General features: G+C 56.9%; 2 protein-coding genes across 2 annotated transcripts in view; one reads left to right on the top strand and one right to left on the bottom strand.

The window, feature by feature from the left end:
- The window catches only part of LOC308054934 (uncharacterized protein), a 155,738-nt gene that overhangs the window by 21,712 nt on the left and 112,048 nt on the right, over positions 1 to 21,978 (top strand). The window lies entirely within an intron of this gene.
- NHLH1 (nescient helix-loop-helix 1) lies at positions 204 to 21,888 on the bottom strand. The gene is made up of 2 exons (XM_080368850.1): positions 10,835 to 21,888; positions 204 to 7,564 (listed from the first exon to the last, which is right to left on the bottom strand). Exon 2 carries the CDS (start codon positions 7,157 to 7,159, stop codon positions 6,755 to 6,757), a length of 405 nt encoding a protein of 134 aa, XP_080224976.1. The 5' UTR covers positions 7,160 to 7,564; positions 10,835 to 21,888; the 3' UTR covers positions 204 to 6,754.

Below are 21,978 nucleotides of genomic sequence, written 5' to 3'. Positions count from 1 at the left end.
CGCGCTGCCCAATGGCGTGCGGCGCTCTCCTTCCGGCGCGGGCCATTGGCTGGATTTAAATGGCTTGTTTTGCCTTAATGGGGAGGAGGGTTTGGGGGCGGGAGGGAGCGATGGGGCAGGGGCAGGGGCAGGGGCAGGGGCAGGGGCAGGGGCAGGGGCAGGGGCAGGGGCAGGGGCAGGGGCAGGTTAAAGCTAATGCTTGGCTTGGCCCGGCCCATCCCAATCCATTCCCATCCCTGTCCAGGCCAGGCTGGAGGGGTCCTGCCCCGTCTGAGCCCTGGCACAGCTCAGCCCATATGTTTTGGGTCCCTCTGGGTCACCTCCCCACCAGTGTGTGCCCCAGAAGCCGAGGAGGGTGATGGCTGGCAGCATCCTCAGCGCAGCATCCAGAAACACGTGGTCCAGGCTGAGCTGGGTGAGAGCTGCTGGGTCAGAGAGGATGGAGGGAGGGGGCAGCAGAGCTGTAAGCTGGGGGACAGAGCTCGGGGTGCCTCAGGAGAGACCCCCTGAGTGTGGCCAGATTATCCCTCCCTTATTTATGGAGGGTCTTGGCTCTTGTGGAGGAGCCCATCTAGGAGCCGTCGTGGCTTCTGCCCCCAGGTGCCCCATGCAGCGCAGATGGTGACACTTATCCCAGTGTTTTCCGACCTCTCAGCTGGGCTCTGCCGGGCTCTCCCAGCTCTGGCCTGTTCCCTGGGACAGCTTGCACAGCCTGGGGGCTGCTCCAGGTCCCTCTCTGCCTCCACCTACAACATGGCAGAGACACGATGCCATGTCCTGCACTGGCTGTGGAGGCTTGAGGGAGGGGGATCCTACCCTGTGCTGGTCCCCTGGCTCCTGGCACAGAGTTGGGGGATCAGTGCCCCCCCTTCGCACCTGGCTCAGTGGTCTGTGTGAGTCACTGGAGCAGCCTTGAGGTGTAAACTTGGGGGTGCAGCCAAGTGTGGCTCCCTGTGACCCAGCAGGGCTTGGGGGTCGCTGCCGGCTGTGGGCCCCCTCTGCTCTCCCTTCCCCCTGCGGCCAGCTGCCCCGGGCTGTCCCCTTGCTCCTGTTCCAGCTCCGGGAGTGATTAATGGGCCCTCAGAGCATGTTCCTGGCCAGCTGGAGTTGCTGGAGCCTCCCTGCCATCTGGGAAGGGCTGCATTGTTCCACCTTGTGATTTACAGGGACGGTCCCCTCCCTCTGCACCCTGCTCTCGGGTCAGAGGAGCCCGCCTGGCTCTGCAGGGTGCTCAGCCCTGTCCCAGCAGCGCACCTGGGATCAGCAGTGCACAGGGTGCTGGGTGCTTCCCATCCATCTCCTGGGCACAATGGAGTTCCCAGAACCAGCTCTGTCTTGCCTTGTTCTTGGAAATGACCTTCTGCAGAGCAGGGAAGACCCAGGGCCTTTGCCAAATCCTCATACACTGCCCTGAGCCCCCTCGCACCCTCTGGACCCCCCCCTCCTTGCCCAGAGCTGCCCCACCACCCTACAGACTAACAATCAGATGTCAGGCAGGTCCAATGCCCATCGATCCCAAGGCATCCCGGCCAGGCTTCCCACTCCGAAGGGAGGCGGGCAGAGGCTCCGGGCAGATAACTCCAGAGATTAGGAATCCTAGGAAGCAGGGTGGCTAGCCTCTCCCTGCCCCGGGCAGGATCAGTAGCACCTAACCCATCCCCCCAGACATTTGTCTGCAAGCCCTGGGGCACCAGAGCTTCCTGGGCCACTGGCCCTCCTTTCCCAGTGCCACCCAGTGTGGAACCTGCCTGGGGACACACACATGGATCCCAAGCTGCTCCTGCTGCATGCCCTCACACCCAGCTTTTGCCACGCCGTTGTCTCTGGTCTCGGTCCAGATGGATCCTTTCTCTCTGGCACAAAATCAAAGGCGTGAGGTGTCTGACGGACCATCAGCTCCTGCCCCAGGTCTCGGAGGAAGGGATCAGATACGGACGGGATCAGATACGGATGGGATCAGATACGGAGAGATCAGATCCGTGCTTTATCTAGCGAGACTGTTGGGCCTCTTGGGCCAGGGCTTGTCTCTCCCAGTCGCCTGCCTCTGATGGGCACTGTGGCCTCGGGGGACCCTCACGCTCTAAACCAAGCATGAAACGAGAGTTTAAAACGATGGGGCACAGGAGATGCTTTTGGGAAGGTCTCCCATGTGCGCACGGGTGCCGTTCGCTTTTGTCCCTTGTCCCAGTCCCAGACCTGCCCGAGAGCTGCATTGGGTCCCTTCGCAGAGGACAGGGATGCTCCAGGGCCCGGCTGGCAGGGATGGGGGTCCCCAGCCTGGGGGGTGACAGAGGTCTGGTGTGAGCATGCAGGGCCCCGTGCTGGGGACCCGGCAGATGGCACTGCCGCCTCACGCAGGCGAGCTGGGGACACAGCTGCTGCCCACGGTGACATCCCCGGGGAGCAGGGCACACGCAGGCAGCCTGGCCCTGGGGCAGCGGGCTGAAACGAGGGGTGTCCTTCCCCCTTCCCAAACTGGAATGTCACGTCCTGCCCCGGCTACTCCTTTTTGGGGGAGGAAGGGACGTGGAATGGGGCCAGCAGCCACCCCCACCACATTGTCTCCGGGGCAGGGACACAGAACTGCCACTGAACAAAAGCAGCTGCACGGTTCCATGCACATCTGTTTATCTCCACCTTCAGGACCATTTTCCATGGGTATTTTTCAAATGAAAACATTCCTCGTGCACAGACCTACCTGTGCCCTGGGTGTCCTCCAGAGGCTGGGAGAGGGATGGAGAGATGGAGATGTGTATGGGGAAGAGGGAAGGAAGAGGGATGGAGAGATGAAGATGTGTATGGAGAAGAGGGATGGAGAGATGGAGATGTGTATGGGGAAGAGGGAAGGAAGAGGGATGGAGAGATGGAGATGTGTATGGGGAAGAGGGAAGGAAGTAGCTGTGGGGACAGAGTTGGGAAGTGTCTAGGAAAATGCTCCGGGAGATAGTAGAGAAGCGGAGCTGCCTGTTACCTCGATGCCCGCAAGCACAAAGAGCAGGCAAGGGACCCAATCTGTCGGAGATGACAGCAAGGCCAGAACCAGCATCTAAATTAGCATGAAGTGTTTCCATTGTGCGCGGCACAATGAGGACCATATGTCAGGGCTGGGGCTGGCAGCCGGGAACAACGGCCCCGCTGAGGTTTGGGTACCACCTCCCGGAGGTGGGATGGAGACGGCCGCCCCGCACCAACCTCCGAGTGGAGAGCCTGGGAGAGGAGCTGCGTCTGGATGCAGGCGGCAGGGACACGGTGCATCCCAAGGGGTCAACACCAGGGAGAAATCCCTGAGCTGGGACAAAAAGCGCCGAGGATCCCCAAAGTCCCCTCCCATGCCCCTGCAGCCTGAGGCAAAGTCTCCCCGCTTTCTTCCCCTGCTCCCTCCCCCCCCCCCCCCCCCATGTTTATTATTTCCCCTTTGACGCATCTCTGCTGAGCCGAGCTGCAGCCGAGGCCAATTGATTATATGAAGAAATTTGGAGCAAGTCGGTGAACAGCTGCAACCTGCCCCCAGGGACGCGCGGGATCGGCGCAGACAAAGGAGACGAGCCACAAACTTGCTTCGGGGTGGCTGAAGAAGCAGGGAGAGGGCTGGGGGTTTGCAAGGGAGAGGTCTGGGGGTGATGGAGAAGGGGACCGCGGGGCCTCTGCTAGGCAGAGGTGTACGGTCAAGCAATGGGTGGCTTCGGAGCCAGGGCAGCACCAATTTCCCCAGGGTATGCGGGAGAGAGAGGTGGTTTGTCGGGTGTGTTTGGAGATGCTGACGTCTGGACCAGATGTCCTTATCCCTCTGCTGTCACCAGAGGGACCGGGCCGTTTGGGGTCTGCTTGTCCCAGAAAACCCAAGGCGGGCTCCAAGCAGTGACTGCAGACACGGGGAAAGGCAAAGACATGGCGTGCACCCCATCTCGGAGCGAGCCCCAGCCTGGCTGGTGCTTGTAGGATCCTCTGAGCACCAAGAGGACGCATCCCAGTCCCCTGGCTGGAGCGGTGGATGATGGTTTCCCTCCCACCACCTCCTTTCACAGGCACGGCCGCAGCCATCCACTCCTGCCTGGGAAACCCACCACCACCGCCAAACAGCGCAAGGAAGAGACGGTTAAAAACAAGATTAAAAAAACAGAAAAAAAAAAAAAAAAGGGAAGCCGGGCACTCCAAGTTCAAGATCTCTCTTTTGCTGGCAGTTTAATTAATTTCCCCCTCCCCGACTTCCTTGTGAACTCATAAATAATAAATCCTTGCACAGTCTGAACAGCCAAGACAAACAAACGCTGGGGCACACCGCATACAAGGGTGGGTTGGTTGGTTTTTCCGCCGTGGTCATTGTTTTTTTTTTTTTTTCCTTCTTATTTTCTAGTTTTCCTTTCCCAAAAGTGCACAACAACAGCAAATAAATAATAACATTTATCAATAAATTAATTCAATAAATATCCTCGTGGCACAGAGACGTGGCTGGTAAGTGGAGGGGAAGGGTGGGCCGCCCTGCTCTGTATTGCTCTGCCCCTGCCCCGCTGAGCGCTGTGGTGATGGGGGCACCGGCTCCAGGGTTCGCTGCTCCGGCCCTCAGGGGTCCCACATTCCCTGGGGAGTCCTTGCGAGACAGAGGTAGCGATCGTTCTCCCTGCTTTTACGGGGAGGGGGAAAATGAGGTACGGAGCGAGGCAGCGCTGGGAGCTGGCGGCAGAGGCAGGGGTGGGACGGAGCCAAGGACTGCGAGGTCCCGGGAAGCCCAGCTGGGGCTTGGACAGAAGCACGGGCAGTGGCCAACACCTTGGGAGGGCACAAAACTGAGGGGAGGACCCCGGAGAGCAGAGGGGGGCAGGTGCTGGGACCCCCCACTCCGTCTCTGGGGGTTAGCTGGACATGGCACTGGCTCTCTCACCATGAACATCTCGCCTCTGGCACACCAAAGTCCATCGCCCCCAGCACCGACCCCGTGGGGGAGGACCACTGCCTGTCTCCTGGTGATGTTCAGCGCAGGGCAGCTCCAGCCCATTCCCCGTGGGCCAGGCTGTGGCTCTGCTCCCAGCCCGGAGCGTTGGCTCGAAGCTCAGCCAGCGGTTTCTGCATGGTCCTGGTCCCCACCTGGGCTCTGCTTGTGCTCTTGCCACTGCCAGTGCAAAATTAACACTTCAAACAAACACACCCCCATAAAACAAGGCAAAACATTCACTCCTGCAATGAGCTTTCCCCAGCCTCAGCGTGCCCTCGCTGGAGGAAAGGCCGCTCGGCTCTGCTCTCCCTTCCCGCTCCTCCTTCTCCCAAAGTGCTGATCCATGTTAGGAGGGGCCAGGAGAGCCCTGGCTGCTGGGGCAGAGGGGCTGTGCCTGCTTTCCCCCCCCTCCAACCCTGCTGCCCTGCAAGCCGCAGGTAAAGTGCAGTTTACCCCAGCAGAGCACATGCTGCGAAAGGTCACGCTGCACCAGTGCCATACTGGTGTAAATGGTGGTGGTGGTGGTGGGTGCAGCACCTGGGGGCAAAGCCTCTTCGCACATGAGCCCTGGCGGCACTAGCTGTGCTGCAGAGGAGGGACGCGGTGCTGGGGGAGCTGAGTGCCGGAGTGCCCCCGTGCCAGGCTTGTGACCCCACTCCGGCCTTTTTCACCAGGAGCACCGAAGGGGAGAGAGAGGAAGAGCGGGGAGGGATGAAGTGCTGTGCGGGGAGGTCGGGTACCCCGAGGTGGTCGCATCTGTCAGTGCAGCGGGCCAGGCCAGGGGGGCTTCACACTGGTCGTGCACTAGTGCAAAGGAGGGTTGGGCAGCGAAGCCTGGGGTGCACAGGTCTGGGGAGCAGGGTGCTGAGCTTCAAGGAGACCAGATATGCAATGGAAGGGCTTGGAGAACCCCTGGGTGCTGCTCCAGCCTGGTGTGGGAGCGGGGCTCTGGGCACCTCGCAGGCAGCACAGCGAGCAGGCGTGCCTCTCTGCTCCATCTCGAGGGGAACCTGCTGCTGTCGTCGGTGGAAAGCACAGCCAGGTCCTGGCAGGTCTGCACCACACTTTGTGCTTCCTTTTGGGGTGTCAAAAGCCCAAGGGCGAAGACAGCGGAGCTGCTCTGTGCCCGAGGATGCTCCTGGGCTGTGCTCCCTCTGTGGAGGGGACGGTCTGGACAAGTGCCCAGCACGATGCCAGGGGCAGAACAGCAGCAAACAGACAAAATGCCCAGACTGGCCATGCTGGTGGGGCAGCTGGTGGCAGAAGGTGCAGACAGACAGATGGATGAGACCCCGGGACTGCTTGGGGCTGCAGTGTTTCACAGGTCCGTTTTTCTGCGGATTGTGTGAAAGAGGTGATGTACAGACACAGAGACTCGGGCTCGGTGGCTCCTGCTGCGGGTCAGGGAGCGGACGTGGTGGCCAGGCTCAGGATCCTGTAGGCAGCACCAGAGTGATGCGAAGCAGAAGGACAGACAGAAGTCGGGAGCATACGCGGCCAGCGCAGGCTTCAGGCAGCAGATCCAGCAGGACAGACAGATGGCTGACGGACCAAACAGCCTGACTCAGGCAGGATGGAAAGGCAGATGGACGCGGGCTTGGTGGTGGGGAAATACAGAACATCGTTCGGATAGCGGGTAGAGCAGAGAGCTGGGGACTCGGTCCATTTGAACAGACGGATGAACACAGGCACAGCATTTTGGATGCCCCAACATGTGGTTCAGGTCATAGATGGACAGAGGGACTTGAGCGCTTGGCTCAGATGCCCAGCACATGTTCAGGTAGGAGATGTGGCAGACAGACTGAGGGACGCAGGCTGGGCGGCTCAGACATCCAGCACGTGGTTCAGGTAGGAGATGTAGCAGATGGCCAGGCGGAGGATCTCAATCTTGGAGAGCTTCTTGTCCGGTGGCAGGGTGGGCAGCAGCTTCCGCAGCTCGGCGAAGGCCATGTTGAAGGCTTCGACGCGGATGCGCTCCCGCGTAGCATGGGCTGTCCGGTATTTGGCCGTGGCACGCCGTCGGCGTCGACGCTCCTCCCGACTCAGGTGTTGCAGGTCTTTCTTCATGGCCTCACCCGGCTCGGCTATCCGGGACTGAGCGCACAAACCAATGCCACCGGCGTCCTCCGTGCTGCCCGCGCGGCCACCGCCGCAGTCGCTGAAGACGGACTCAGACTCGGAGTGTGTCGGGGGCAGGTCGATCTCGGTTTGGTCCGAATTGAGCATCATCTTCGCAAAAGAGGGATGGACAGACAGACAGGTGCTTCAGAGAGATGGTAGGTCAGGGGGACAGACTGACCTGGGCACGATGTCGCAGCAGAACTGCTCTACTTGAAAGAGAAGGTCTCTGGCTCACAGCAACCCCCTGGTTATTCTCCTCCTCTTCCTCCTCATCACACACCGCCTCCGCAAGGGAATTCCAAAATTTTCCCTTTTCCCCAGAGAGCTCGTTGGGTGAGCGACAACTTTCACAATAAATAATGTACGAGAGATGGCAGGACTCATAGAAATAAGATAAATAAATATCCTCTGCGCGCGCGCGCGTGCACAGGGACCGCAGGCTCTTCTGTGCTGCCGTGGCAGGACCCAGTTTCGGAGCCGTCAGGTGTCAGAGCCGACCTCCTCCCGCGTGCTCTAGAAAACAGAAGCACAGGGGCTCTCAGCATCGCCCAGAGACACAGCCGGAGAGCTCGGCTGCTCACTCCACCTGCCCTGCGGTGCTGGCCCCAGCCGGAGCAGGGGACACCCTGTCCCCGCCGGGCTGGGGCTCCGGGTCCCCAGTCACGGGTGGCGGGGAGGGAGCCGGTGAGGTGGCTCTGGGAGAAGGTGGAAGCCATTTCTCCTGGCTCTCCGGAGAGATGACAGGTGGTGGATGAGCAAAGGGGAAAAACAGACTGCAGGGGCGAGAGGAAGGGGGGCTTATTGTATACTAAATGAGCCCGTATGTCATGGATCCTGGCACCTCCGACATATGGAACCCAACACAGCTGCTTTGCTTGATGTGTCCAAATAGACGCTGGCTCCCCGCTCCCTCCGGGACGCTGTGCCGCTGGCCGGGAAAGCTGCCTCTCCTCTCCCTTCTTCTCCCCCCTGCTGCCTTCCCCACACGGCTCCGACACCGGGCCCCAGGTCTGCACAGATGCCTCCAGCACCCCAGGAGCATCGCTGGGAAAAGCAGGTCTTGCTGCAGGCGCGTCTGCCCCCTGGGCAGGGCAAAGGCAGCGGTGGAGCAGGGGAAAAACAAACTTTGGATGGGGAATAGCCGCTGCTGGAAGAGATAGCAGCCTGGCTGGGAAGCCAGCCAGGCAGAGATGTACAACATATTACTTCTCTCAGGCCTGACAAGCTTGTAATGAGCCATACGACTGAGAAATGGAAACTAAACTAATATGGACAGGTGATGACTGGGAAGAAATATTCTACATCCCGTTTTAAAAGACTGGCAGCGGGCAAAGCCCTTGATGTGCATTCACAGAAGCGCTGCTCAAGAAACACAAGGAACCCCATAAGCATGTATAGAAATGTCTGCATGGCCCCTCTGAGCCCCCCCTGCCAATATATGTGGCTGTTCCTGTGCACGCTTACACAAACACACATGTACACACACAGAGACACATTTCCCAACACATATGTGCAAATGTTCACAGTCAAAAACTCCTCTGTGAGAATCCCACATCCGTTTACACACCATTTACACCCATGCTTGTAAATCTACCCCAAGTCAGGCATCTCTGTGTGCGTGCACACACTCTCACCCTTGCGCTGTGAGATTCAGATTCCACTAAAAAAAATTATCCTGGCCTTTTTTCTTCTATAACACAAAACCTTTCAGCTATGCATGAGAGTACTGGTAATCCATCTAAATCCTAGACAAAAAGTTACTCCTGTGAAGCTCTTAGGTGATGGAAGGGCTGATGGAAACGTGGCTCTCGGGATCCGTGGAGATGCCCTGTCAAGGCTGGGAGCTTGCAATAAATCGCACTGTCCTTGGAGCGCGGCTGAGTTTGGGTTTGTGTTTAACTTGCTCTCCCTGCGACCAGCCTCAGGGACAAACCAGCCAGGGACCAAGAACCACGGCCAGCACAGCAGTGTGTTACCTCAAGTTCCCCAACGAGCCCCATCTGCTGCAGCCATCCGCTACAGCCGTGACTCGTGCAACTTGCTCAACCCTCCCCATTCCCCTCCTGCTTTCATTTCTTTTCTCCTTCTGCTCTTGTGCCCTTCCTGCAGAACCTGGACCTCCTCTCTGGCACCCGGCAGTGGCAGGGGCACTCGTGCCCTGCTGGCTGCTCTGCCCTTGGGAGCAGCGCACCCGTGGGTCATCACCACCCAACGCAAGTCCTTCATGGCCGGTGAGCAGCTGCAGCCCCTCATGGCCAGCTGGAGGCTTGTTGCCACGGCCATGTTTCCCTGCGTGCTGCCGGTGCCACCCCACTCCCACTCACAATAGCCATCCCTGGAGCATCGCTCCCAGCCACCGTGGCTTCCGGCAGCGGGGCAGGGATGCTGCTCCGGCTGCGAGCGCCAGCTCCATAAAGGCTGCAGTTGGGCCAGGAGAAAGAGGGAAGGTCAGCTCTGGGGTTGGACACATGCCACAGCAGCTCTGCACGTTCAGCTCCTGGGCTGTGGTGAGGATTTGGTGCGTGTACGTCCAGGATCATGCTCATGTGTGCGCAGCTTCGCTTTAATATACTCTCCCCCCTGCTCTCAGGGACAGGGAACTGCATTTGATCTCATGCACTAGCTTCGCTGCTCTTCTGCCTCCCTCTTACCCCAGCACTGCTGCTCTGAAAACAACAGGCCTGTTCTCCTCTTGCTCTGCACGCTCAGGCGCTGCCCCATCCCACCGGGGCCATGTGGGAGGTGTGCTCCTCGTGTGGGTCAGCCACCCCAGCAAGAAGCTGCAGAGCGGCTCTGCTGCCTCCTGGCCCCATCGTTTCAGCACAGGGCAGGGAAGGAGACAACCAGCTGCCTCTTGTCCCCTCCTAGGACACCAGCACCAGGGCACCAGCGTGTCACTTCATCCTGGAGCAGGGGAAGCTGCAAAACCTCCTTCTCCTCGGGCAGATGGGGATGGTGACCTGCCCAGGAACAGCCCGGGAACACACACTACTCTGCCGCAGTCCGCAGAGGGCACAGGCTGTGGGACAGGTTGCTGTCGCCATCTCAGCATCCTGGTGAGTAAATTGAAGGTGTATCAAACACTGGAGGCAGGAGTCCTGCACGGGGGTCTCAGTCGCAGAAGGATGTTAGCAGGAGACATGGGATCATTTGCATGAAGACGACTTTCAGTACTGGACCCAAATAAACTCCTTAGCCCACTGCTCCTCCACTGGGTTAGTCCAGTCCTCAAAAGCTTTTCCTTCACATGGGTGACTTGCGTTCTGAGTGGCTCCTTTTCCTTCAGATGAACTGTAAACTGCCATCTTCCCAAATTCATCTATTGCAAGAACCTCTTCTCAACCTACGCTTGCTCCAGTCCTGCCTTCAGCAAAACCCCAGCGATGCTTAAGCCCCCGCTGGGAAGCAATGCTACCCAGCTCCCTGCTTGCCCTTTCCCTTGCCCTCCAGACCAGCAGAAGACTCTCTGGCCACGCAAAGTGTGCCTGGGACCCACTTTGCAGCCATCTGACTGGAGGTTCCTTTGCTTTTTCCTGGTCAGGAATCCCCTGTGCCAGCGCCAAGCCCAAAGCGAAGGATGCGCACGGGGGCTTGTGTGTCAAACCTTGCACCGAGGTCAAGCTCCCTTCCCGAGACAGCCCGCAGCTTTGTGCTCCCTTCCCGCGCAGACCACGCAGCTGATCTCGCCATCCCCCTCCCCACCTGCCACGCTTCCCTTTCCACAGCATCAAACCTCGCAGCAGCATCCAGGGGCGCTGCTAACCCATCCCCAGGACACCTTACCCCCAAGCTGATGACCATTCCCAGGCTCCAGGTTTTCCCTTCCAGCAGGATGAAGCTCAAGTAATCCAGGGAGGGAGGAACCGCTTGGCTCATCCATCCATCGAAGAGGCAGAAAGTTTCCCTGGGTGTGCGCAGCGTCCTGCGCCGTAGGATGGACTTGGGGGGGTCAGGGAGAACCCCGGCAGCCTTGGGGCCCAGGCATGCTACTCCTTGGGCAGGAGTGCGAGTGGGCCACCGCGCGTTGAGATGGACACCCCAAGGAGGCATGTGCCCCATATGCTATATATACATCCCAGCCTCGCACGCCGAGTCCGACCCCGGCTGCCTCATTGGCCGCTCCGGTGCTCCCCCCCTCATAAATATTAAAGTCAAGAGAGGGGATGCCATTGGCTGTGCGGGAGGTTGGAGCCCCCGGGAGAGGAGGGAGGTGGAGGTTGGATGTGGTCCTGGAGGGTGGATGGAGGTGGTGGGCTGGGAGGGAGGGAGGGAGGGAGAGAGGGAGGGAGGAGGGTGGGGGTGCTCCGGGAGAAGGCGACATCTGTTCTCCATGCATATTTCATAAAGGAGAAATAGAGAGATGGGAGCAAACGTGGAAAGGGGAGAGGGAGAGACAGGCAGGCAGGCAAGTCTCTGCGCCGGGGTGGGACGTGGAGCAGTGACTGCAGAAGTGGGACCAACAGCACAGCCTTCCCAGTGGCTCCCAGTGGCACGCAGCCTCCGCAGTGTGGGCGTGTGTGGGAGCGGGGCTGCGTGGCCACGCTGTGCCAGCATCCATGCATGTCTGTGTGCGGGCAGCTGCGTGATGCGTGGGTCTGCGGGCGCCTGTGTGGAGCGGGTGAGCACCGGTGGGTGCCTGGACCACCGACAGCCTCTCCCAGAGAGGCTGTACCAGCAGCAACAACTGTCCTGTAGGTCCTGCCTGAGAGCGGCTGTAAAATTCACCTGTAGCAAAGTTCAGTGAGAGGAGAGAAAGAAAGTGAAAGAAGGCGGTACCCGGAACGCACAGGTACTGCTCTGCAACACTGATCCTCTATCTAACCGTAAAACAACGATCGCTTTTGTGGGTTAGGCTGAGCCTCTGCCTCTCACCCTTCTCCAATTTCAAATGTTCCTGTTAAACTGTCCTGAGAAAACCTTCCCTAGTTTGTCATCCTTATCAGTGAACTCCCTGCTCCAAAATTCCTGTATCCCCCGTCCCACGCGTATCCGTGCGTGTCCTCCCAGACCCCCCTGCAGTTTGCTTGCTGGAGTCTCCTACCTTCGCCTTCTTCCACCCAGCGCTGGAAATTGCCCGCCACCCCCCTTGCCCTCCCTCCCATGCACTGGGGGCTGGTTCCCCCTCCCCTGCAGGCGAAGCCCAGGTGATGGGCACTCGCACCTGGGCGGACTCCAGCCCGTGGCACGGCTCAGCAGATGGTCTCGGAGTTTGCAGGGCGAGCGGCGGACGAGGCAGAGGGATCAGGTGGCAGCGAGAAGCCTGCCTCACCATTGCTATGGCACCGATTATAAAACAATATTCGCCTAATGAGCTCGTGGCAATAGCCACATCCACCCCGAGACTACGGCGCGCAATGCACAGCATGCCTGGGTAATGCACTGCATGCACCGCACGTCGTGCCTCCCGCCCGCGCGCCCCGCGCACGCTTCTCACACGCACAAATCACTCCTTGCTCACGTGCGGACATGCAAGCAGCACATACGTGTCCACACAGGTGTGCGCACCCTTCCCCAACCCTTCTCAGCCCCTGTAGCCCCCTGCCCGCGCACACACGTCCCCCTCCTCCCTCACTGCAGCGCTCCGCCTGGGCCCCCCATCTCCCCCGAGAAGCCTGATGGGCTGTTTGTATTTATTCCTCGCTCTGCCCACCCCCGGGGCCAGCTCCTCTCCCCCTGCCAGGACGCCAGCAGGGCCCCACCTCTCTCTGCAGCTGATGCTGGGCTGCTCTGGGCATCCTGCCGGGCTGGGCGCAGGGAGGAGGGGAGGCAAGGAGTGGAGCTGGCTGCCGAGCCTCCCCACGGGGGACGCCAGGCCCGATCTGTGCTGGCCATCCAGGCCAGCGGGCAGCTTCTGGCTCCCTTCAGCAGGAGCCCACTCAAGCTCTTCCCTCAAGTAGAGGCACCGGCAGGTCTGTCCTCCCATCCTGGCTCCCTGCGGCTCTCCTGGGGGTCGATGCACAGTGCCCTGCAGGGGCACGGGCTGCCCAGCTTGCCCCCGAGGCTGGGGTCACTAAGGGGGACAGCCCGCTGGCCTGGTGACACACGCACAGTGCATGCCCCCAGCAGCCGAGCCCCCCTGCTCTTCACGCGGTCACCTTAGCTCTGCCCTGCAATGATGCAGACTCTCAGCCTTCCTCTTCCCGCAGGTAAAGGCTGAGATTGCAAAGGCCCCTTCATCGGTCAGCAGCCACATTTTGCCCTGCTGGGAGGGAGGATGTCATCTGGGGACATCCCTCCGCTTGGAAAACGGTCGCTCTTTGTACCTGAGAAGCAGCGTCAACGGGCAGGATGCAGCCCTGATGCTGAGTGCTGCACGGTGCCCACAAAGCCTGGCGGAGCTGAGCAGCTTGTGGAGGGTGAGATGAGCATTGTCAGGGCTGTGCTGGGGAAGAGACACAGGCACAGGTCTCGTGGGAGGGTGACGGCAGAGTGAGAAACTCTAGAACTTTCTCCTGCAATCCAAGCTAATGTTCCTCCCTCCCTGTGGCTGCAATTCTCCCCGGTGCCCGCTCAGAGCCTGCAGCCCACGGGAGCTGCCACGGTCCCTGTGATTTTGGCTGCTGCCTCGTTCTCTACCTCCTCAGCAAGAACTTCTGAGCTTCAGATATCCGCAGGCTGGCAAAAAACTGATGAGATTTGGGGGAGGGAGAACGAGAGACTCTCTGTCTTTGTTCTTCACTTCTGAGTTTCCCAAATTTAATCGCAGGAGCCCACACGCCAGAGCCTGCAGAACCCCTCATTCCCTCTGGATTCCCGGGCTTCCCTTCCAACGCAGCGTTCAAGAAGAACACCAGCGAGAGCACAGCCAACTTTTTAAATCTCTCGATACCTTTTGGCTTGACCCATGAAGTTGATGGACCCAGGTGGGTCCCTTTTGGCATCTTCATCCAGGATCTGCCCACCTCGAGGCATGAGGCTGAGGGATCAGCTGCAGGGAGAGGAGCCGTGGCACAGGGCTGGGGGGACCCGAGCTGGGCTTTGCCGCTCCAGGCCCCCTGCGTGTGCGCAGGGAGGGCACGGCGAGGTATGAAAAGAGACTAGAAGAGGCAGCATTTGGCAGGAGATGAGGCGACATATTGTATAGAGCCACTGGGGACCACACTGGCCTGGGCTTGTCAGGGAAGACAGGCGGCTTTAACCCTTGTGCTGCTGGAGCAGACCCAGCTGGAGTTTTGTAACTTTTATGCAGCGAGGGGCTCTGCACGTCCAAACAACAGGTGGGAGACCTGGAAGGAGATCCCTGCCGCAACTCACAGATGCTGGGAAGACAGAGGCCGTGGGGGGCATTCCTGCTCCTGCCCATCAACTGGTACCTCCACACCCACGGTGGGACTGTGTCCCATCTCTCCACCAAGGACACTCCGCAGAACAAAAGGCGCTGGGCTCCCCCGTGTCCCTGTGACTGCCCAGCTGCTCATTCATGGCAAAGTCTTCTCTGGCAGACATGCCTTTTTGGAGCGTTCCCTGCAGCCAAAGCATCACAGATCCCGGAGCATCCACAGGGTCACGTTTGGTGCCATTATACTTTGTCCAGACATGCACAAGTGCCATTTGTAGAGGGGGCAGCTGCCAGCTCCACCGTGTCTGGGTTGCAGCACGCTCTTGCAACCACCGGCTGCAGCCCAGGCTGGCTGGGAAGGTTCAGACGCTCTGCACAGACGCTGACCACACTGTGATGCTCAGCTGGGTGATGCTCCAGCTACCAGCCTCTTTGCAGACAGCGAGCGGGAAGCGGAGCTGTTTGGATCGATGCTGGAGAAGCACCTGGACCGCCTGTTAATCTTCAATCAGGGTGACAATGCCCACTGAAGCCAGGGCTCAAGGCCTTTTTGGGCAAGTCTGTTAGAGCGTGCGAACACGTGTGCACGTGCAGGCTGTCTGTGCAAGCTGTGTGTGCCCGAACATGCATGCATGTACAGACTTGGGCTGCAGAGTACACGTGTGTGTGCATAGGTGGCTGAGCAAGGTCCAGCACCCCCCTGCACGTGCGTTTGTGTGCACACCCATGTTTACTTGCGCATGTGCCTAACTAATAACAGGAGGCCCCTGATCTGCACAGCTCTCCCCACGCCCTGGGCACGCTTGCCTGGCTAGTGACAGAAGCTCTCGGCTCCGATAGCCCCTCTCCTCTCCTCGCCTTTGTCTCCCTGGCTTTTATTGAGTGCAGGTTTTGTGAGCGGTCGGTGACAGACGGCCCCGGTGCTCGATAACTAGACAATCTGTCACCACCACCACTGACAGCTTTCACAAGGAGCCCCTTTCCTTTCATCCTTCCCGGTTCCCTTTGCCTCTGCTTGTCCCCCTTCCACACGTGCTCTCTGGCTTTGTTCCCCCCTAAAAGCCAAATAGCGACAGAAGCTCCTGATCATAATATTGCTCTAATCGAGTCTGTCATAATCGGATCCAATCTAATTACGTCCAGATCCCTCTCTTCTCCTGACTCTCTCTATTGCCTGTCCATCTGTCCCTCTCTTCCCTTCCAGTCTTTGTGTCCATCCATCTGTTATCTGCAGGCCTTTCTCCCTTCCCATCATCTCCCTGGGCCCCTGCCCCATTCACAGCGTGGCCGCCCCGGCCCTTTCCTCCAGCGGCTCCCTCTCCAATCCATCTCTCTTAAAGGCCTCTCCATCAATCCATTTAGCAGCAGCTCCCTGCCTCCTCTAGCCCATCTGCTTCTCTCTTTCTGCTGGCTGCGAGATGCAGAGATGCTGTTTTGTTTGTATGTCGATCTTGATTAGCCCCAGAAACCTCACTGCTAAAGCTGTGCTGGCACTGGGGAAAGATCACCTGGGTAGCAGAGAGCTGTAGGTCCTAAGCAGCATCCTCCATCCCTGCCTCACCCTCTACCTCCTCCAAGCAATTGCACCTCACACAAGTGCCCAGGCTGGACACGCAGGTGAAAGAGGCTGGAGATAAAAGGATGGGGCCCCAGGAGCACAGGGCTGCACAAGGCAGGCTGGGGAAGAACGAGCTTGCATCAGTATTTCCCCAAACTTCCTTCCTTTTTCTCTCGCCCTGGTATTTTTTCTCCAGGAATGCACGGAACCGGCTGGACAATGGACAGACGCGCAGGCGTGGTGGTGGCGAGATCTGACGGGATGCTCTTGCTGCACACAAAGAGAGGACAAAGGTAAAGCAGAGCCGGGGCAGAGGGCTGCAACGGGACCCAGCGTGGCAACGTGGGGCCCAGGTACCAGGGTGTTTTGGATTTGGGATGTGAGGTCACTCCAGGGCCTTCTGTGCCCTTCCTAGCAGCAGCGGGTGCTGGTCCTTGTCAGAGACAAGGGAGGCAGAGATGGACCCTGGGCAGGATCCAGCCTGGCAATTCCTACACTCCTATTTGTAGTAGTCAGACCCTGATTTTAAACACATGTTGGACTCAGATGCCTGCTGGGTGCCAGCCAACGGCCCTTGCTTGCTGCCACAGTTATCCTGAGCTAAGCTGCCTTCGTTCCTTCAGCTGGACCTCGTTGCTGCTCATGGGTAGGACACAGAAAGCAGCTGTCAATACCCATGGCAGCAGGACTACTGGAGGGTGACCATGGGCTACCAGACAGAGCACTGGGACTGGGACACAGGACTTGGTGTATCCTTTAGACAGCAGCATCACACAAAGGCTCCATGACATCTCTATAACTACTTGCTTGGTCCACAGACCAAAGACCCACCAGTCTGTGTAGGCAAAGGATGGGCCCAAGCCCGCTTGACAGAGACTCGAGGCACAGGGCACACAAAGCTCAGTTTTTAAAGTATTCAGCACAGACAGACCTAGCGCAGTTTCAAAGGCATGCAGAGTAGCATCTCCCCTAGCATGTTTCCTCCATCTATTTATTTGGGAGTTAAAGCTAAATGCTCTTCCTTGAATAGTCCATGCTTAAGCAATTGTCACTTGTGAAAACAGGGTCTGGCTCTCTGTATATGCCTTAAAGCGGTACGTGGAGCAACACCTCAGCCTCCCTAAATCCCGAGTGAGATGTCTGGCAGGCAACAGCCCAGCTGGGAGCTGAATCCAGCCACGCTGCAATACTGACCATCAGGGAGGAGCGAAGGGGGTGGATGACAGTCACAGCAAGGCCATCTGTGGGACAGCTCGACTCCAGCCAGCTGCAGCCACTGCTGCCCAAAGCACAGGTGCTGGGCTCCAGTGCCGGGAGCAGGAGAGGCAGCAGAAGCTGGGCAGACTGGAGAGGAAGGATGCTACGTGAGGAGCAGCACTGTCATCTCAGCTAAGAGAAACAGTGACTTCTCACAGAAGTGACAGAGAGCACGGTACTACAAATGCTGCTCTGCCATCTCCCAAGCTTGAGTAAGGTGATGGTAGCTGTTCCTACAGCTCATCCAACAACCTCTCCTGCCCTTTGTCAGAAAGCTTCTTTCTTTGGTCTCAAAAAAAAAAAAAAAAAAAGAATAAATCCCTTCACCCCCACAGTGGACATCATCTCTATTTTAGCTGCCGATAAAACATAGAAAACTAATTATTTAAGACGACACCAATTTTTTCTTCCTGTCTCCACTGCTTCCTTCTCCCAGAAGCCAAACAGCCCTGGCTTTGTTCTGGGCATTAATTAACTTTCCTGCCTCTTAATATTCCAGAGCCATAAAGTTCCCAGGAGCTGGGAGGCCGGGCGCTAAGAAAACACACATTTCCTCTCCTTTCTCCTTGTCTCATTGACTGTCACCCCCATATGTCTCCCCCCTCCGGGCACAAGGGCAGCTGCAAACCCTCCTCTCTGGGCTCAGCCCCAGCCCTCTGCCTCCTGGGAGGCAGCTGAGTTCAGAGGTCAAGAGAGTCAGTGGCATCTTCTTTTTGTGCAGAAATCCCTGGTAGAGTTGCGTGGGGAGAGAGGAGAGGAAATTGATGCTTGCAAATTATGTGTGTGCATGAAGGCGGGGGAGCGTGTGTGTCTCAGCAAGATGCCTGGGGGCTCTGCGGCGGAGGCAGCATGTGCCAGCTGCCCTCCTCAGAAGAGGAGTCAGGGGCTGCCCAAAAAAACCTAGGCTGGGCTTTGATGTAGCTGGAGGTGGTTTGGGGTAATGCAAGCACTATCTCAGTACCAGAGGCATGGGTGGGAGTTCCACGGAGAGTCTGGGGGGTTATCAGTAAGGATGGGACTTCTCACAGATCTTTGCGAGGCAAGGTACAGGGATGAGCTGGTTTTGGAGGACAGTCAGGAGTAAAGTGCAGCAGAGATCCCTGGGTTTCTGCTCTTGGCTTGGCACATTGCAGCCAAAAGCGCCGGCAACAGGTAGTGAATTACTTCTCTCCAAGCACAACTGGAAAGGTGGTTCCAGTGTCTGGTTGATCTTCTCCAAGGCTCTCCTGCCAGCACCAGGAGCTGGGTGCACAGAGGAGATAGGAACAGTAGCAGTGCTGCAGCCTTTACCCTCAAGAGCAAAACACAGTGGAAGGCGCAGACAGGCAACTGCCCCTGGGAGCAGCTGCCCCAGCCCTTGCTGGCGTCAACAGCCTGTTTATTTTGAGGAGCTGCTCAGCAAGACTTGCTAGAAGTTGCATCACTTCTTTTTCCCTTGGCAGACGGCTGCAGAACTTGCTTCTTCCAGGCTCCATCTCTTGAGAGCAAATTTGCCCTTGGCTGCTCAGCCCCTTTCTCCTTTCTTCCCTGTTTCTTTGGTCAGGTGTCGAGCAGGGGTGAGAGCTTGCAGAACCCCCATCTCACCAAACCAGCAGAATAACTGACCTGCTGAACTTGGTGCCTAAAAGGTGCACAAAGATGCCAAGTGCTTGGATGGAACTCAAAGCTGTCCAGCATCTATAAGCATCAGGAAGAACTGGTTAGACCAGGAATGATGTAAAACAACCTTAAAATGCCATAGTGCTGGAAGAAACTGAAGTACTCATTCTTCAGAGCAACAAGCCAAAGCCTTAAGAGTCAGAAGACAGTGTTTTCCCAGCACCTGAACTGGATTGCAATGCTGGACTGAAACGGAGTGAGCTTTTGTTTCCTCTGCTGACTGTGCTAGAGATGGTAACCTATGTCAGCTGGGAGAGCGTCTTAAATCACTGTCGCGAGGTTTGCCAGGAGAAATCTGTCGAAGCCAGAAAACGGCTAGGTATCTCTGGAGCGTTCCTGTGAATTGTTTCCCAGCTAGAATACGTCCTCCTGGACCAGCTATGACAGATGCAAGTGGTGCTTGCTTCATCCCTTCCCTAGACCAAGAGGCCACCAGGGGTACTCTGCTGTGAGCCGCTGCTTCAAAGACAGCCAGACACAGAGCAAGAAAGTTGTTTGCTTTCCATATGTTTTGCATAATTTCCCATGCAAACTTTTCTAATTATCAAAGCAAATGGGCTTCGAATGGGGGAATTCTCTCATTCACGTCAGCCTACCTCAAAGAGGCCGTGCCACCGGCTTGGCCCCATCACCCAGCCCAACTTAAGACCGACCCTACCTTATCTAGCCAGCACACCTAAAAATGCACCCAGTTACTCCGCAGAACTCAGTACTCTTGTTTCTATCGCAAAGATCCAAATAAAGCCACATATATGCCAATACCCAAACTATTTTCCACATTAATGTACTGAGAAGGCACTTATTCCCCATTGCTTATTAGCATTAGGGATGCTCTAATTAATGCACATAATCTCAGGAGTGATGGGGAAAAGTGTATCAGGGGAGTTATCAACTTTAAGGTTTGCGCAGCTGAGGACAGCTGCTGTTACACCAGGATGGGCAGCACGAATTAGAGATACAACTTGGCCCCCAACCAAGGGCAGCTACTGCACCGTTACGCAGGGAGATATGTGAGGGGTCAAGCCTGTTTCATTTTTAAAACTGGGTGCACGCATCTACGGCGGATAACTGTACTCGGACTGAAGGCATGGAAAGGATGGCTTAGGAGCGAGTCTTTCCAGGGCTAAGACACGAACTCTGGGCTTAAAGCAGCAGCCAGCAGCTCCCCAAGGGGCAGCGATTTAGCAGTCGTACACAAAAGCAGCAAAGGCTTCCCTGGTCCCAGCGGAGGGGAATGAGCAACTCCCAAATCCACTGTCAGCTCTTTGTTTGAAGATCAGGACTGAGACTGAACGACTGCATCGGTCACAGAGATCCCGATTCCTCCCACCTTCCCCTCTCCTCTCCCCCATTTACGATCTGGAGAGGGATGCAGGTGAATGTAAGACCTTTTTGCACAGTCTTGTTTCCCATGTAAAATGGGATTATCGTTCTCCACGACACAAAAAGCGGCTCCTTTCACCAACATTAGCTTTGCTTTAACAAAACACTTTTGTACTTCAAGTGCTGTTCACCTCAAGGTCTCAAGAGCATCCCCTCACCCCTGTGGAAAAGGGCAGTGGCAGGGGAAGCGTCATCGGTGAGAGAAGGGCGCTGCGAAGGAAAGGGAAGCGGCTGCAGCCAGTCTGGGCAAGGACAGGGAAGAGAAACCTAGGGACTAGGACTCAACTCTCGCAGCTCATTTACTTCCCAGACGAATCCCGCAATCCTGACTATTTCTTCCCCACCCCCTTTCATCCAACACTCAGGCCCAATTCCCCAGAGGAGGGAAGGCTCAGAGCTGTGCGGCACAAGCCTCATCATCAAAAGCCAGCTGAGCAAAACGAATCCACTGACCATGGCAAAACACACTGAGGAGGGCTGAAAACACCGCCGGCCACCGCCTTTCCTTTCACCCCTCTGTGCAGTGACACCGCTGGCACCCAGAGTCCGAGGGACACGCAGACCCCCAGCGCAGGGTAAATTTTGGGCTGACAGTCAAGCAAAGACTTGCTGTGTTCTCCAGCGTTGGCAGCAGCAGAAAATGTGTCTGTGCTGCAGCGCCTGCCAGCCTAACCCCCTTGCTTCTCCCCTCCTTTTGTCAGGCACTGATAGGAGCGTTGCTCATTGCACTGTCCACAGGGGAGACCTGTTGGCCATCCAAGGAGCGGCGCAGGCACAGACAACAGAGGCAGCTGTTTGTTCGCCTCGCCAGAGAGCAGCTCCGAACAAAAAGCTGGGAGTGGAGAATGGGGCTGGGAGTGGTAAAAGGGCTTATTTCTGTTTGTATGGGGAAAACAAGGGGGGAAAAAAATTTCCAACCAGAAGCCTTTGGGGAAAAAGAAAAACCCCAACAACCCCAAAAAGTCCAAACCCAAGCTCAGAATCCAGATTTGAAAGATGGAAGAGACCGCAGTTATGGGAAGGATGCATTTTGAATTTGAAAATTATCAGATGCTGATTAGCCATCACTGATCCCAACATCACTCCACACAGCACTGCTCCACCATGAATGAAGGATTTGCATTTTCATATGTAAAAAAAAAAATATAACAAACTTACCTTAGGGAAGGAAAAACATATTCTACAAAATTCTTTGCCAGACCACATGCTGTCTTGAGGTCCTCTCTCTCACCCAAAATACTTTCATGCACAGAAATAGTCTATGTGGATAATTCTGGGGATTTTGTTCTGACAAAGTTGGAATGAGTCCAAAGATTAGGAGTCAGAGGCTATGAAAATCCTTATTGTAAAGACAAGATATCTCCATGTAAATTGAGATATGAGTTTCTTCAGTATTGCTAGGAGAAATGAAAAGAAATCAGGCTCAGAAACACTCCACGGACTATCAGGAGCAGCTTCCTGACAGCAGGATCCATTAGCAAGTGGAAAAAGTCTCCCTCAGGGTAGCACTGAAAGTACAAGGTCTGAATTACTTTAAAACTCCAGAGTGTACGCCTAGTTGAGAAAAGACTTAAACACAATAAGCCCTCACTGTCCTCTAGGGAAGGGAAAGTGATGTCTGCTTTCGCGCTAGTCAGCTCCGATTTCTGGAATTAATCCTCTCTACCTATTTTTGAGCTCCTCGCTTTGGACAACTGCACTATCGCACCTTTAAATCACGATTGCCGAAGAATAAGTGAATTTTCATGCAAAAGAAACAACCAGGGATATCCAAGTGCCCAGTCAGTCATA

This window comes from Falco punctatus (genome assembly GCF_963210335.1).
Source record: "Falco punctatus genome assembly, chromosome: 18".
Taxonomy (NCBI): Eukaryota; Metazoa; Chordata; class Aves; order Falconiformes; family Falconidae; genus Falco; species Falco punctatus.
Note: the sequence above shows the minus strand (reverse complement) of the source record. Positions and strands in the feature narration are given on the sequence as shown.